This window comes from Dipodomys spectabilis, unplaced genomic scaffold, assembly GCF_019054845.1.
Source record: "Dipodomys spectabilis isolate Male_0828 unplaced genomic scaffold, ASM1905484v1 ptg000145l, whole genome shotgun sequence".
Classification (NCBI taxonomy): Eukaryota; Metazoa; Chordata; class Mammalia; order Rodentia; family Heteromyidae; genus Dipodomys; species Dipodomys spectabilis.
Window position 1 is genome coordinate 3,806,155 of NW_024870822.1, and position 16,010 is coordinate 3,822,164.

The 16,010-nt window shown below is 47.0% G+C and overlaps 1 protein-coding gene across 1 annotated transcript; it reads right to left on the reverse strand.

Moving 5' to 3' along the window:
• Positions 1 to 368: 368 nt before the first annotated feature.
• On the reverse strand, positions 369 to 2,658 carry Fjx1 (four-jointed box kinase 1). The gene has a single exon (XM_042691539.1). It carries the CDS (start codon positions 2,422 to 2,424, stop codon positions 1,102 to 1,104), a length of 1,323 nt encoding a protein of 440 aa, XP_042547473.1. The 5' UTR covers positions 2,425 to 2,658; the 3' UTR covers positions 369 to 1,101.
• Between the last annotated feature and the right edge of the window lie 13,352 nt (positions 2,659 to 16,010).

Consider the following 16,010-nt stretch of genomic DNA (forward strand, 5'->3'; position numbering starts at 1 on the left):
GACGGGCAAGTAGTTCTTGTCTTTGTTCAATTCTCTTTAAGTTCCAGAACTACAAACCCCATGGATGAGCGTCCCTTATTGTAAAAAGCACATCCACAAGACAAAGCACCTCAAGCTTATTTTGAAAGCAGATGGGGCATCAGTCCCTCCCCCCCTCCGCCCCCCCTCCAAACAGATGAAAACTCAGAAGTAAATCCTAAATTTTAAACTCCCTTTTATTGAAATATAAGTTTGTTTAGTATATTTACACCACATTGTATGCACATATATACACAGAAGGAAATTCTGTCAAATAAAAAAGTTTTCCTTAATAAAAAATTAAAATAAAAACAAAGTAAAGTGCATGGAACTAATTTTTGTTTCCCCCATCTTCTTCTTCTGGTGAACCATCATCCTTGTCAACATTTTGGTCAGTGAGGAAGGGCAGGGAGAAATTCATTATGTGACTCAGTGCATAGATAGATCCAGTCCTGAATTCACACCCCCTGGGGGCAAAACCGACAGAAGTTCAGGAATGAGTCAGACAAATTGTCAGGGTCTGTAGGGCTCCCCAGGGCGTGGAGGTCTCGCTCTCTTTGTCCTATCCCGGCAATGAACAGTGATCTCACCATTGCTGCGCTGGAACAAAGGGAGAACACAGGAAGGGGGCTCCACCAGACAGTGTCACCGCCTTGCTCGGGGAGGGGAGAGGAGGCGACGGCGGTGGGGAGGGGGTGTCACCAGCGCTGCATTTGGTAGGAAACTGCAGAATTAGCTCAAGGGCTCCCACGGAAGTTTTCCTTTTTGGGGAAGGGAGAGTTGTGGGGCGGGGCAACCCCAGCAGCCAGTTGCTTTTTTTTTGATCGGATCCAATCTTCACCGGACACCGGAAAAGAATCCTTTTCTAAACAAGAGTGAAAGGGAATGTGAAGCATCTCGCCCATCTCCGAACTTGGAAAAGGCGTGGAATGAAAAGGAAGGGACAGGTGGGTGAAGCACAAGAAGTTTTCAGACACCTTGGCGCTCAGGCCACTGGCCGGGCGTGGGTCGCTACCGTCCCCATCCATGGGTAGTGAGTGCGATTGAATTCAAACCTCGGGTCTCCCGGTCTTCCATGAAGAGCTAAGTCCCCGGCCGGCGGCCGTACTTGGCTTTGCAGTGCAAAATGTGCTTGGCGAGGAAGTCGAGGCGGCGCTGCAGGAGCTGAGCGTGGGGGTCCGCCAGCGCGGCCAGCTCCGGGAAGCGAGGCTCGTGGCGCCGGTAGAGGCGCAGCAGCCTGGCCGCGGCGTCCTGACCGCGGTGCAGTTCCAGCACGCGCCGCGCGGTCCGTTCGCGGAACACGCACACCGACTGCAACAACGGCTCGTTATACTTGTCCCACATGCCGGCTACCCGGTAACCGTGCACCAAACCCGCCTCGTTGTCTAGAAACACCAGCGCCCCGCCCGGTCCGCGGTGCAGATTGCTCGTGGCGCGCTGCATCACGCGCGGGTCCCATTGCAAGCTGAAGAGGTTGCTGACGAGTCGATCGAAGTTGGCCGTCAGGTAGTCGAAGAGGATCAGGTCGGTCCATTGGACCAAATCCACCAGCTCTGCCTGGCTGAGGTTGGCCAGTTCGCCGCCGGTGTCGCGCAGGGGTCGCAGGCGGCCGTCCTCGGAGCGCCAGGGCTCCGGCACCACCACGTCGGTGAGGTTGGGCAGCCAGCGCGTCAGGCTCACCACGCTGCCCTCGGTCCAGTGCGCGGCGCGCAGCTCCTCCTGCACCTGCGCCCACTGCGCGCCTCGAGCCTCCACCCGGGCCAGCGCCAGCGGCGGCACGTGGCGCTGGAGGCCCAGCAAGCGCGCCAGGTAGTAGGACAGGGCCTCGCCCTGGATCTGCTCCGGGTTGATGCCGTAGCGGACGCAGGCACGGGTGCCGTCGGCAAAGCGGGCCAGTCGGTTCGAACTGCGCCCGCAGCCCCCGCGATCCAGGGCCACCACCCGGGCCCCGCGCACCACCTCCAGCCACGCCGCCGCTTGGGCTTCGGAAAAGCCCCGGGGCACCTGCTCCTCCAGGCCGGGGCTCCAGAAGACGCCGCCGTGCACCGTGGCGCGCTCCGCCGGCCCCCGCTGCCCGGCTGGCACGTGCCGCCGCCGGCGCTCTCCGGGGCGGCTCCGGGGCGGGCCGTCTGCGCCCACCGCCAGGGTGAGCAGCGCCCGGAAAGTTTTCAGGGAGCCGCTGCGGGAGTCCCAAGCCAGGGGCGGGGGTAGAGGGAAACGAGGCGCGGGTGCGGGGCTGCCACTCCCGGCCGGACGCCGGAGGAGTCGGTGTTCGGGCGGCGGGGAGGCTGGCAGCTCGGTTCGCGGCGGCGGCGGCGGCAGCCCGCCCCACAGCGCCAGCAGCGAGCCCAGCGCCAGCAGCCAGAGCCCCGCGGTGGCGGCGGCGCCCCGCATCCTCCTCCCCATGCTGCTCCTGCCGGTGCCGCCGCCGCCGCCGCCGCTTCAAGCCGTGCCCCGGCTCCCGGATCCAGGCGGCGAGGCGGGCCCGGCAGCGGGTGGGCTCCGGAGCTGCGGGCGCCTGAGCCCCATCGCGGTCGTGGGGTGCCGCGGGGTTCTGCCCGGCGCTCTGCCCGGCGCTGGGAACTCGTCTCGCCGCCTCTTCTCAGCTGCTTTTGTATTTCGCTGTGAGACCCTCGGGCGGGCGCGATTCACAGGCACCCGGACCACGTGGGAGCGAGGGGGGAACCCCCTCCCCCTCCTCCGCCGCGGCTCCCCGCCCCCCGCTCCCCCCACCTCTCCTCCTCCTCCTCCTCCTCCTCCTCCTCCTCTTCCCCTTAAAGCGGCGATGATCCTTCCTGGAGGGCGAGGCGGCCCCACACTGGGTTGGTGACTTAGGGGCCGGGGAGAAGCCCGGGCGGGGCAGCGACTCCCTAGCGGGGGTGACGGAGAGGGTGGGGCGGGGCAGCACCGGCGCACCCGGGGCCCCCGAGCGGGGAGGGCTGGGGCGATCGCCAAGCCTCCGCACCCCTCGTTTGGGCAGTATCTGGTCTACCGTAAACTTCAAACACATACCTCCCACCCCACCCCCCCATACACACCGCCCCTCCCGACATAAAGAGGCCAGAGCCCCGGCCCCGCGGGTCCCGAGGTTCCCTCCCGAGAGATTCTCCAGGCCTTAACTCAATTCCCAGGAATGTCTGCGAGCTCCCGAGCTTGAGACTCCAGCCCCGGGAGGAACCGTCTGCAGCCAGCAACTTTGTACCGACATGTCCTGTCTCCCCCAGCCCCAGACCCCCACCTCTCCGCTTACTACCCCGATCAAGGCTTCTCAGCCCCAAGTTCTCCAGGTGCAGGTAAGAACGCCTAGGCCAGTCCCCTTTCATTCGCTCGTTCACCCGTTTGCCAGGCGACGGTGTCCACGGTTCTGGTCTGGAGAGTTGAAGTCTCCAGATATCTCTTACATTCAAGTGACGTTCACGTTGTTCAGTGTATCTTCGGGTCAGACCTGGTGCTGGGGAAGAGAGGTGTCAGGGACAGCTCTCTAAAGAAGTGGTGCTGTTTATGCCTTGCAGCTAAAGGTACTGAGAAGGGATAGGGTTTGCTCAGCTGCCTACAGTTAGCTAGTAGAGAAGCGGAAAGGTAAACCCAAGTCACCTGGGTGCATTCCTCAGGAGTCTTCCCTCCTTCAAGAAAGTTCATTTATTATTATTATCATCATTATCAGTATTACTACTAGTAGTAGTATTACCAGCCTTAAAAAAAATCTCTGTCATTTGATTCCCCATCAGTAATTTTCACTTAAACAAAAGGAAACAGGGAAACAAACAACTCCACATTGCATTTGACTTACTGGTTTAATGGCTGAAAGGAAAAAGGGAGGAGGACAAAGAAAACTCCCCCAACACCACTTGCAGCCATCCTTGGGTTCAGTCCAGCAGGACGTCTCTTGGAAGCAAATGGCCCTCTGCCTTCCATCTTTGTCCCCCGCTGCAGCCCAGACCTAACCTGGACATCCTCAGGTTCCATACAAGAATGGGAGTGTGAAGATGGAATTCTCCAGAAAGCCACGGTTAGAAATCTATTTCCTTACATGATTTTTTCTCTCCCCTTCAGGCATACCTTCAAATTTTCAACTGTTAGAAGAGCTAGCACTGTGCATATTTTATTCTGCACAGAAGGAATATTGTGGAGTTCTAAGGAAGACACTGTAACGTTTGTGACTGAGCACAGACATTTAAAACACAACACCAAAACCACATCTGGGCCTTGTGGCCCTGACTTTGTACACATACCTCCATATGTATCCACTCATTGCTATGGTAAATACTTATTGGCTGAGATGTAGGGTCTTTGTTCAGTCTTTCCAGAACCACATGGTAGCTATATCATGTCTCTTTGTAGCTCTTATCTGATGAAGGGATTACAATGGCTCCCATATGGATACATCAAAATATATTAATTCATTAAAAGGAATTATATTCCTGCTCCTTGCAAGCTTCCTCCCCCATTTTTCCTACTGTGTGGAGACTATGTCTTATCAAATTTTCATTTCTTTTGCTCTCTAACATATTACACGAAATAAGAACTCTATAAATTGAATTTAATTTTTTTGTCTTTTGGTTTGACAACTTTTTTTTTTTTAAGCAGTGCTTTCAGCTTGGGCAAACTATGAGCAAGATCGCCACCTTGTGGGCATCAGTGGAATATCATTTAATTAGAGAAGTGTAGTGTGTGTGTGTGTGTGTGTGTGTGTGTGTGTGTGTGTGTGTGTGTGTGTGTGTGTGTGTGTGTGTGTGTGTGTGTGTGTGTGTGTGTGTGTGTGTGTGTGTGTGTGTGTGTGTGTGTGTGTGTGTGTCCATCCTGGGGCTTGAACTCAAGGCCTGAGTACTGTCTCTTAGTTTTTTTTGCTTAAGGCCACTTAGCCACTTGAGCCACAGCTAAACTTCAGTTTCCCACTCACCATCCAGTGGTTAATTGGAGCCATGAGTCTCATGCACTTTCCTGTCCAGACTGGCCTAGAATGGTGATCCTTAGATCTCAGCCTCCTGAGTAGCTAGGATTAAAGTGTGAGCTACTTTTTCATGTACATTTTTAACTGGACAATGAAGATAAACTGAGAATAATAATAACATAGACGTGTTGGTGGCTCACTCTTAAAATCCTGGATAATTAGGAGGCTAAGATCTAAGGATCATGGTTCAAAGCTTCAAAGCCAGCCTGAGCAGACAAGTTCATGAGACTCTTTTTTTGGGGGGGGGGGGAGGGGTCCAGTTATGGTGCCTGAACTCTGGGCCTGGGCACTGTCCCTCAGCTCCTCAGGTCAAGGCTAGCGCTCTACCACTTGAGCCACAGTGCCACTTCCGGCTTTTATTCTTTTTGCTTATGTGGTGCTGAGGAATCGAACCCAGGGCCTCATGCATGCAAGGCAAGCACTCTACCACTGAGCTACCTTTCCAGCCCTTCATGAGACTCTTATGACCAGTTAATCAGCAAAAAGCCAGAACTGAAAGTTAGCTCAGCTGGTAGATCACCTTGAGCAAAAAAGCTAAGGGATAGCACCCAGGCCCTGAGTTTATGCCTTAGAATTACACACACACACACACACACACACACACACACACACACATATACACACACACATATTCAGGTACACTCAACCCCCTACCCCCCAATACAAAAACTGGACATAGGCTAAACTATGTTGTAGAGGTTATAGAGGAAATTCAGAATTGGTAGCTCTGTGTTTTTAGCTGTTAGCACAAGGTACACATAAACAACTCCTAGGGATCACTGGCTGAGAACTGTATTAGAGTCGTTTCTCCATTGTTTGGTAGTTGCTTAGGCACAATGCTTGGCACTTACTGGGAGTCCAAGAGCAATTTGCTAAACAACTCATTCGTATGTTAATAAGATAAAGCTCTACAAATAACATGATCAAGTTTTGTGTTTTGAGTACCCTATTTCTACTAGTATATACAAAATAAGAACTTAAAAGAGAATGCTCTTAAAATAATTCTCTTAAAAGGGAAAAAAGGGTGAGGGCTTTGCATGATGCATGTGGGGAAAGCCCATGATTTTCAGCCTGGGAGGTCCAGCTTTAAACCCAGAACACTCCAGATCCCAGGTAAGTGATGAAGAAACTGGCTAGGACCTTACATCTCAGAAGATAGATTGATTTGATCATTGTCTTGATCTTTGGTCTTAGCCACAGGAATGGGTACATCATGTATGAGAATGGGATGTTCTAACATCCCATGCATGTAGAATGACAGAAGATGAAGATGCATGATGCACATGTACCAGCATGTAGGTCCACAGAGCAAACATACACCCTGCCGAGTGGAATGCAGTTTTAAAATGGTGTGTGATTATTTTAGTGTTTAGTAACAGCCTGGTTAGCCTATTAGCTTTCCCTTTCCTCTACTGCCCTGCCTGAAGACATCCATTCCCTTGTCTACAATGCCAAGCCTCTTTGCCTGGCATAGCATCAATCACCAGTGTGATTTCCAGCCCTCTGGAAGTTGCTTGGGGAACAGGCACTGCTTAGCTGCTCCTATTTGCACCTTTAGGACTTTCTTCATACTCCTCAGAGTTTTTCCCTGGGCCTAGACCTTCAATTCCATCAAACTTGCCCACAGTCCTGTATGAAGAATGATCTGGCTCAAGAACAGAGCCTCCTGGGGGGGAAAAGAGAGGAGATGGAGTGAGCCTTGGGAGCAGAGAAGGAGGCTTGATGTTGGAAGGTTTCCCACGTCTGGCATTTCCATTTTCTGGTTTCTTCCATGGGCTAGTTTTTTTTTTTTTTTTTTTTAAACTTTCTATGAGTTTCAGTTTCTGAACTTGAGCAGTGAGAATATAAATCCTCTCCTGCTCACAGGGTTGTTACATAGCTCGAGTGAAATATTAATAGTAACTATAACAACAGCATCAGCAAACACTTATTACATGATCTTGTGGGCTTTGGGTAAGGCTAAACTTCTCATGTGCTTTTACCCCATTTAACCCACTCAATGAGTAGTAGTTTTGTTCCCACGTTACAGATGGGAAAACCAAAGTAATTGTTTTGAAGTCACTAGATAACCTGGCTGAGCTCCCATTACCCTTTATAACTTAACTACTGAGGCAATGTCAAGTTTGAAAATCATTGCATTTGGTCAAAGTAGATGCAACACAGATTGAATTTTGCTCTGAAATGTTCTCTGTGGCTGCTACTAAATGAAATGGTGAAGAACATGAGCTCTTATATCAGATTATATTGGTTTAAGACCTAGCCCTGCCTTTTACCTATGCCAGGATGACCTTGAGTGTCTTAATTTCTTTGTGCCTTGGTGTACTTGCCTGTGAAATGCAGCCATAAAACTATTATTAGGACTGCCAGTGATAATGACATGGAATATCTAATGGCCAAGAATAACAGTGGCCCCTCATGCTTATATTCCTAGATACTCAGGAGGCTGAGATCTGGAAGATTGAGGTTTGAAGCCAGCTTGGACAGATAAGTCCTGATAAACTCTATCTCTAAAATGACTAGTAAAAAGCCAGGCTTTTTCAAGGCATGGTTCAAGTGTTAGAGTACCCACTGAGCAAGCAGAGCAAGTGAGTCCAGTAAGCACATGACCATTATTCAAATCCCAGTACTGCCCAGTAAAGAATTATAGTCATGGCTTGAGATATAATATAAGTGGTATTCTAGCCTCATACATTTTCTTTATGCCTCAGCTGGCATCTTCCCTGGAAATTATGGGATTTTCTTTTGCCATGGAGCTGGACCTGCTGTCTTCTACCATGTTCTTCAGTGCATTCCTTGTTAAAAGCCCAAAGCCTTCAGTCAAACTCAGGCCACCAGCTTCTCACCTGCCACTATACAATCTTCTCCAATCCTGATTTTTCCAGAGCCTCTGAAGTAATAATCCTTTCCCAGAGATGGAGACCTCCAAGTACCTTTTCTTGATGCTTCTACAAAAAGGAAGGGTCAGGTGGATGCTTTCTGAATAAGAAACCCCAATATTTTTCACACCCCTTCTGTCATGGGAAGACAGAAGCAAGTAGAGTGCCCTCAAAAGGCAGTCAGTTTTCATGCACCTTGATCTTGGACTCTCCAGCCTCTAGAACTATGAGGAATTGTTATTTGTTCTTTAAGCCACCCAGGCTATGGTATTCTGTTGCAACAGATACTCCCTATTATCCATTTTCTCTAAGGTACCTTGTAATTTTTGTTGTTGTGTGTTTTTTTTTCTGGTTGAATGCCATTTTCCTTTTTTGATATTGCTATTTGGCCATATGATCTGGATCTACCAAGAACTATTTAACTGATCTCATCCTCATATATGTCATTTTTTATGATAGCTACATTTAATAGTTCCCTCTTCCACAGAGGGTATGTCCCAAGATCTCTACTGCATCCATGAAACCATGCATAGAACTGAACCTTGTATATACTGTTTTCATAGACACATACACACATGCATACACACACACACACAATGCTTTCCTGTGTGTTTTGCAGTACTGACACATAGTTCCAGGGCTAATCTGCTCTTCCATGTTTTTCATAGACACACACACACACACACACACACACACACACACACACACACACAATGCTTTCCTGTGTGTTTTGCAGTACTGACACATAGTTCCATAATCTGCTCTTCCATGTTTTATGCTCTAGTGCCTGCTTTGTATCACTGCACATGACTTTTGGGTTCTTTATGAAAGTTAGAGTTATTTGAACACAATCACTGTAATACTACTGCGGCCAAACTGATAACCGAGAATGCTACTGTCAGGTAGGCAGCATCTACAGCATGGGTATGCTGGGATGATTCAGAATCTAGGTGGGATGGCAAGAGATCTCATCACACTGCTCAGAAAAGTATATGGCTCACAATTTAGGAATTGTTGGGTTTTGCAGTTTTCCATTTAATAATTTTAGATTGCTGTTGACAATGTAACTGAAACCATGGAAAGTAAAACCATGAATACAGGAGACTACTGTGCATACTTGGCTCCAGCTAATCCTTTGGATAGCTAGGAGGCCAGGAAATGTAATAGTCTTTTAATGCAATTAATCTGTCAACTTGAATGAGTCCTACTTTTAAGAACTCACTGTGTTTCTGAACAAGAAATAAAAGTTGACACAAACCCTTTCAATTTATAGTGAGACTAGCATTTTTGATTCTCTTTGTTCCAGGTAACTCTTTTTTTTTTTTTTTGTCAGTTGTGGTGCTTGAATTCAGGGCTTGGCTACTGTCCCTGAGCCTCTAGGACTAGCACTCTAGCTAACACTCTACCACTTGAGCCACAGTGCCAATTACAGCTTTTTTGAGTAGTTTATTGGAGATAAGAGTCTCACGGGGACTTTTCTCCCTGGGCCAGCTTTAATGGAAGTCCTCAGATCTCAGCCTCTGGAATAGCTAGGATTTCAGGCATGAGCCACTGGTGCTTGGCCCAAGTAACTCTCATTTGGGCTTGCTTTTGAAGCAGGTTGCTGCAGTTATTGGTGTTAAGAGACCAGAACCCAATGGTTGCATCATGGGTGGATTCATATAGCAAGATGTAGAGCAGTTGCCAAAGCAGATTTGAGTCTTCATTACAGAAGAATTCTGGAGTGCACATTGGTGAGCATGACTTTCTTTCTCTGCCTTAATTTATTTCAGTGGGCATTATTTCTTGTCCACATAGTGAAAGCCACAGAATAGGGTAGGAAGTGAGGGGCATCAGAGATCCTCTTTATGGCACCAGCATCAGGACTGTTGGTTGTTTCCTTTTCATCCTCCACGACCCTTCTTCTTTCTGGACAGTTCTCCAGCTTCTTCCTTCAAGTTTTGTCCCAGCAGGCAGACTAGATCCTGATTGGGCTAAATCAGTTATGGTTCTTATAATTCCTTGCCGATCATTGGTTAAGGTATAAGCATGTGATGCTATTCTTGCCAGAAAGACCTGTAAGGAAGTTCAATGGGAGGTTCCTGGGAAAGATTTCTGACAGAAACAACAGAAAAAGATGACATGGTTTAGATCTGGCTGGTAACTTTATCTCTGTGTGTGTGTGTGTGTGTGCATTTGCACGCATGCACACATTTATACTAGTGCTCGAACTCAGGCTTGGTGCTGTCCCATTAGCTTTTACTCTCAAGCCTTCAGAGAAAAAACTACCACTACAGCTCTACCATTTGAGCTACAGGTCCATTTCTGGCTTTTTGGTGGTTAATTGGAGATAAGAGTCTCATGGACATTCCTGCCTAGGTTGGCTTCTAAGCTTGATCCTCAGATTTCAGATTTTTTTTTTTTTGGTCATGGGGTTTGAACTTGATCCTTGGATTTTAGCCACCTGAGTGGCTAGAGTTACAAGCATGAGTTACTAGCACCAGGTTCAATTTCTTCATTCTTGAAAGTACTTGAGTGTGTTAGATTAGCTTAATTCTCTTTTGATGAAAGGAAACAAATCTTAGGCTCCCTGTGCCAGATCAGAGACAGGCCACGGCTCCTTCATTACCAATCTACGCTTGTTTGTCTCAACCTATCCTGAAGAAATTTGTTCCACAAACATTTTCCATTCAAGAAAGTGACTCTCATCAGCTTTGCTGATTTTGATCTTCATCTTTGCCTACAGTTTTATCCGGTGCACAATTAGTGATTCTAGACCTTCCCAGCTTCCTGAGGCCCATGCATCTCATCAGTCAGATAGATACTGAAGCTTAATTAAGCTTGTAAAGCGTTCTGATTTCCATCTATGAAAGGTGGCCCCACAAGTACGAGGTTTTATTTTTGTGGCTCCTGCCAAGAGTTATTATAAATAGGACTTAGTGCGACGTGGCTGAGTTCTTCGGGTGATAATGTGTCAAGACCAATCGAGGCTGCTGAGAGCAGAGATATTATCATAATGGTTCCATCATCTGAGGTGGGTGTTAATGGAAGTGGATGTGGAAATCACAGGACTGCAGGCAGTGGAGCTGGGACAGAAGCGGCTATGGTGAAATATCGCTGCTTCTGGATCTCCATCATAATCATTAAGTATATTAGCCTTGGAGCCATTCTTCTGCAGCTAGAATGATCAGGCTCAACTCAAATAAAAAATGGATGCTTTAACTCTAAATGAAAATATATTCCTTTGCTGCCTTTTAAAATCCATTTACATTAAAAGAATGGCCAGCAGGTAAGTAATTTATAACTGGGGGCTCACCGCAGCACAGACAAAGGAGTCTCTGAATTGTGAGCAGCCTAAGTGAGAGACTGAGGGACTTCCAGGCTTAGGAAGACAGTGAATGCTATGGGACTACAGACTGGTGGGCAGTAGGTAAAAAAGAAGAAGAGGATCCATGGACACTTACTAATGATAAACAGAGGAGGCGTTATATTGGCACAGCAAGGATGGTGAAAAGCTAGGTAGAAATCTTCCATCCACCAGCCTTAGTGCAGTGTTCTGGCTTCCTTACCCCCCAGTTCCATGGCCCCCAAACCATTGTCTCCAACAATACTGGCTAATAATAACCATTATGATAACGCTATGACCCTATTGTCAGTTATGGAGTCTCCCTGCTCCTTTGAAATCCAGTTCTACTTGATTCAAAATCCTTTTGTGAGGTCATTAAGGATCCAAGGACTTTCTCCCTGTCTCTAGGAGTTCCTTCCTAAAGTTCTGTTCTTCTAGTGTGTCTCAGTGTTTACTTCCTGTTTCTAACACACATTAACATGGGTGCGAACTTTCACACCATAAACCAGCCCCTTTCCTTTCATTGAGACCAAAGAAACCACAAGGGTAATGACTTCACTGAAACTCTGACCTCATGTTATGGGTAGCTATCAGATCACAGGTGCACTAAAAATGAAATTACTTTCTGGTTAAGGGTGTAAGGTTCATAGGGAACGTAAATGAATTTTGTGTTTAGACTGCTGGTCCATTCCTAAGCTCATCGTGTGTATACAACTATTCAAAAATGCAAAAAGTTCAAAATCTAAAACATTTCTGGAGCCAAGCATTTGAGAGAAGGGACACATAACCTATACTTTACCTGATGCTGGAGGGGAGAAGTTTCATAGTGAGTTAGCATGAGGGAGTCCTTTTTCTCCTTTGTTCCTAGCACAGGGCCTCCTCCAAGCAGTTTTGAAGTAGGTCCTGCCTGTATATCTGCTGTCATCCGCCCCATTGCTGAGGGACAGAGTGCAGCCCATGTACAGGGAAAAACTATCACACAGGATTCTTGAGGTTGGATCAGAGTGGTTGGGAGAGAAGGGAGTTGTCCTGACAGTTCTTGGCGTAGCACCATCCCATGTCTCTGGACCAGACTGTAGCTTGGTAAAGACAGAGTGCAGATGACAGCAGGTAAAATGACGTACTGTCATTTCTCTTTTAGTTTTGCTCCTCCCAGGAGCCAACTCTGAATTTGCTGCTAGGAAGGTGCACCTGGGAGTCCTGGCATGTTTATTATGTGCCCTGGCACTGAGATTTAATTCTGCATACCTCCAGTTCCCTTTCACTGTGGCCAAAGGGGGTGGAGAAATGAAGAAAGAAATCTCAGAGGTCATTTCTTGCTACCTGAGAAGAGGGAATGGACATATTTTATGGACAGTCTGGGCCTGAGGAATAATAGGGGAAGGCTGAGGAATATGGATGATGATGTATTTATGCAGCTCCTTGTAGTGATATAAGCATTTTCACATGCCAGTCCTGGCTGAACTTTCCCAGCATCTTGCTAGGAAGGGGAGGGGTAGCAGGGCAGAGGTGAGTTACTGTTTCTTTCTGAGGAAGGGGAACACTGAGCTTCAGAGAATTGCATGATGAGGGCTGGTGGTGTGGTACAGTGGCATCTTTTACAGCCTAGGAAGAACAAAGCCTTGAGTGCAAGGCCTGTTACCAAAAAAGTACAAAAAAGAAAAGGGAAGAAAGAAAAGAAGAAGGAAAGGAGGGAAGGGGAGAGGAACGGAGAGAAGGAAGGAAAGAGAGAAGGATAGCTAGTTTATGACAGTCTTGAACTTACTTAAAGTTCTTGAACTTGAACATACTTTACCTGATTTCCACCTTAGAGGTTTCACTTGACAGTCCATCTTTGCTCATTTCTATTCATTCATATCTATAAAACTGTTCCTCATCTGAAATTTTCCACATGGCTACATTGTGTATGTCACAAAGTCCACTAATGAATGCAGAAAAAGAGACCTGAGAATTGCTACAAGGGCTACAATATTTCCAACCTCCTTTCCCTTAGAGTGCTTCTTTTCATCTCCATTATCAGAATCCATGCTTAAAAAAGCAGAAAGAAAGGAAAATGAGAAAAGAAAGAAGAGTAGGGAAAAAAAACCCCAAGATTATCTTGAAATCTTTCTTTTCCTGCCTATTTTTGTTGATTAACATGGAAATTAATAAAAGCAATCAAATAAAGAGATGGTAATCACTAATGACTGACTTATTTTCTAAGTGAGTTTTTTTTTAAACAATTACAAAACAACTCTGAAATGGCTAAGAGAAGATAAGTCACACACAGTTGCTTCTTTTTTTTTTTTTTCTCTTGCTATTTTCAATATCCTTGCTCACATTGGGTAAGCCCAAGCTAGCAGACCAAAGCACAGCACTTGACTTTGTCTCCATTTTTCCTGGTTAGAGGGAATGTTTAATTGGGACTGACAGCAGAGCCACATAATTGTTTAGCATCTGTGAGAGTAGCTGGACTTCATAGAGATTTTTGCATCTTGTTTTCTCCTTTGCAAAATGGGGTATTCATGTTTAGTGTGTAGAAATATTAGAATTAAATGAGTTGTGGGATTCGATAAAATATAGCAGGAAAAATTTTAACACAGCTTCTGACATATCATTGTTTTATTCAGTATGAAAATCCTGCACCCAACTTTATAGGCAAATGTCGAGAAGTCACATGAAGCCTACTAATAGTAGTACCCCTCAAAAAGGTTTCTGTTCCTGGGCACTGGTGGCTCACACCTGTAATCCTACCTTCTCAGGAGCCTGAGATCTGAGGATCACAGTTCAAAGCCAGCCCGGGCAGGAAAGACTGTGAGACTATTATCTCCAATTAACCACCAGAAAACTGGAAGTGGTGCTGTAGCTCAAAGTGGTAGAGCATTAGCTATGAGCTGAAGAGCTCAGGGACAGTACCCAGGCCCAGATGTTAAGCCCCATGACAACAACAACAAAAAAAGGTGTCTGTTTGGAGAGACACTTTTTGTTTTTGTTTTCTGTATGCATGCTGACTTTATATTTCTTTTTTTTACTTTATCTTTCATAGACGTTATGGGAATGGTGTGTTTGCATTCATGTTCATGGATGTGGGTGATGGCTCAATTTAAAAGTTACACTCAGACACAGAGGAATAGAGAATGTGAGATTGTCTGTATCTGAGTACACAGTGTATACTCCACACATGGAATCAGGAGAGGTTCCTTTGGTGGCAAGCATCAGGTTTTGTAGGAAAACTGATGCTAATTGGTATGAGTGAGCACCAGGACTGAGCAGCCCAGGTACACAAGTAGAATCTGCCTGCCTTCCCTCCTTCCCTCCCTCCCTTCCTCCCTTCCCTTCCCTTCCCCTTCCCTTCCCCTTCCCCTTCCCCTTCCCTTCCCCTCCCTCCCTTCCTTCCTCCCTCCCTCCCTCCCTCCCTTCCTTCCTTCCTTCCTTCCTTCCTTCCTTTCTTCCTTCCTTCCTTCCTTCCTTCCTTCCTTCCTTCCTTCCTTCCTTCCTTCCTTCCTTCCTTCCTTCCTTCCTCCCTCTTTCTCTCCCTCCTCCTTCTCTCTCTTCCTCTTCTCTTTCTTCTATTTCAAGAGAGAGTCTTTCTATATAGCCCAGGCTATATAAACTTCCTGCTTCAGCCTTCCTAATGCTGGGATCACGGGAATGTACCACCATACAGAGCAAGCCAGGAGGCTTTCTATCAAGATGTCACAGCTGCACTTGCCTTCCAATCAAGCCTTTATGTTCCAGAAAGGAGGAATCTGATTGGTCCATCTGGAAACAAAGGTTTCAGCTTTTGCCAAGTGACAAAGCCAGTAGTACACGAGGGAGCAATTGTGAACAAAACCATCCTTCTATAGATGTCCCTCCTAACACTTTCTTGTTCACATTTTAAAAGATGATTATCTTGCACCACTTCTTAAATGCTAATGAAAAATCTCTAATAATAAATAAAACAAATAGTGGTCTGCTGTAAGACTCAACCAATAATACTTCATGCAGCTTTACCTGGAGCCAAACAACATGATTCATCATTAATGTGCCTGATGATGTATCATACCTTGGTTGTGGGTAGATGTTGGTCCTGAAGGTGTGTGTGTGTGTGTGTGTGTATACACACACACACACACACACACACACACACACACACCAATTCAAACAGCTGGGAAATCCAGCATCTGCCCAGTCCTGCCTCTGAAATTCAGAAGGGTGTTGGAGACCTTGATTTGGGTAAAGGAAATCAATAGGGCATCTCCTGATTTTTTTATGATTTAGTTGTCCTTTTACAGGGATTGAGGCACACAGAGAGAGATACACAGAGAGAGAGAGAGTGACAGCCAGACAGAGACAGACAGAGACAGAGACAGAGAGAGATAGTCAGAGAGATAGAGATAGAGAGAGACCTGAAGCAGAGATAGAAGGAAAGAGAGTGAGGAGGAGGGTGAGGGTGAGAAAATGCCAGGGCAGGATGATTTAGGACTTGCCTTAGCTGGGCGGAAATGCAGGGTGCATTTTCTGTGCTGCCTATTTGTGTTGCTTAGGAAAGAGGAGCCCAGCCAGCCAGGCTCAAGAGGTTGAGGAGAAAGTGCAAATCAGAGAGCTCAGCCAGCTGGGAGGGGCTGGGAGATGCTTTGTGCTCTCAACAATGCCTCCTGGCAACTCCACACCACACAGGACCTGCCCAGCTACCTCTCCTCCTTCCTGGCAGCCCACAGGGTCCTTCTCACGGGCAATAAATTCTTCCATTGGCCACCCACCTCTTCTTTGGGATTTGTTTTGTTTTGTTCTTACAGGAAAGGTGAAAATGGGTTGCTGGGGAAAGGATTAGAAATTCCTTATATGAGGGGCAACCAGTGAGAGACTATTAACAATA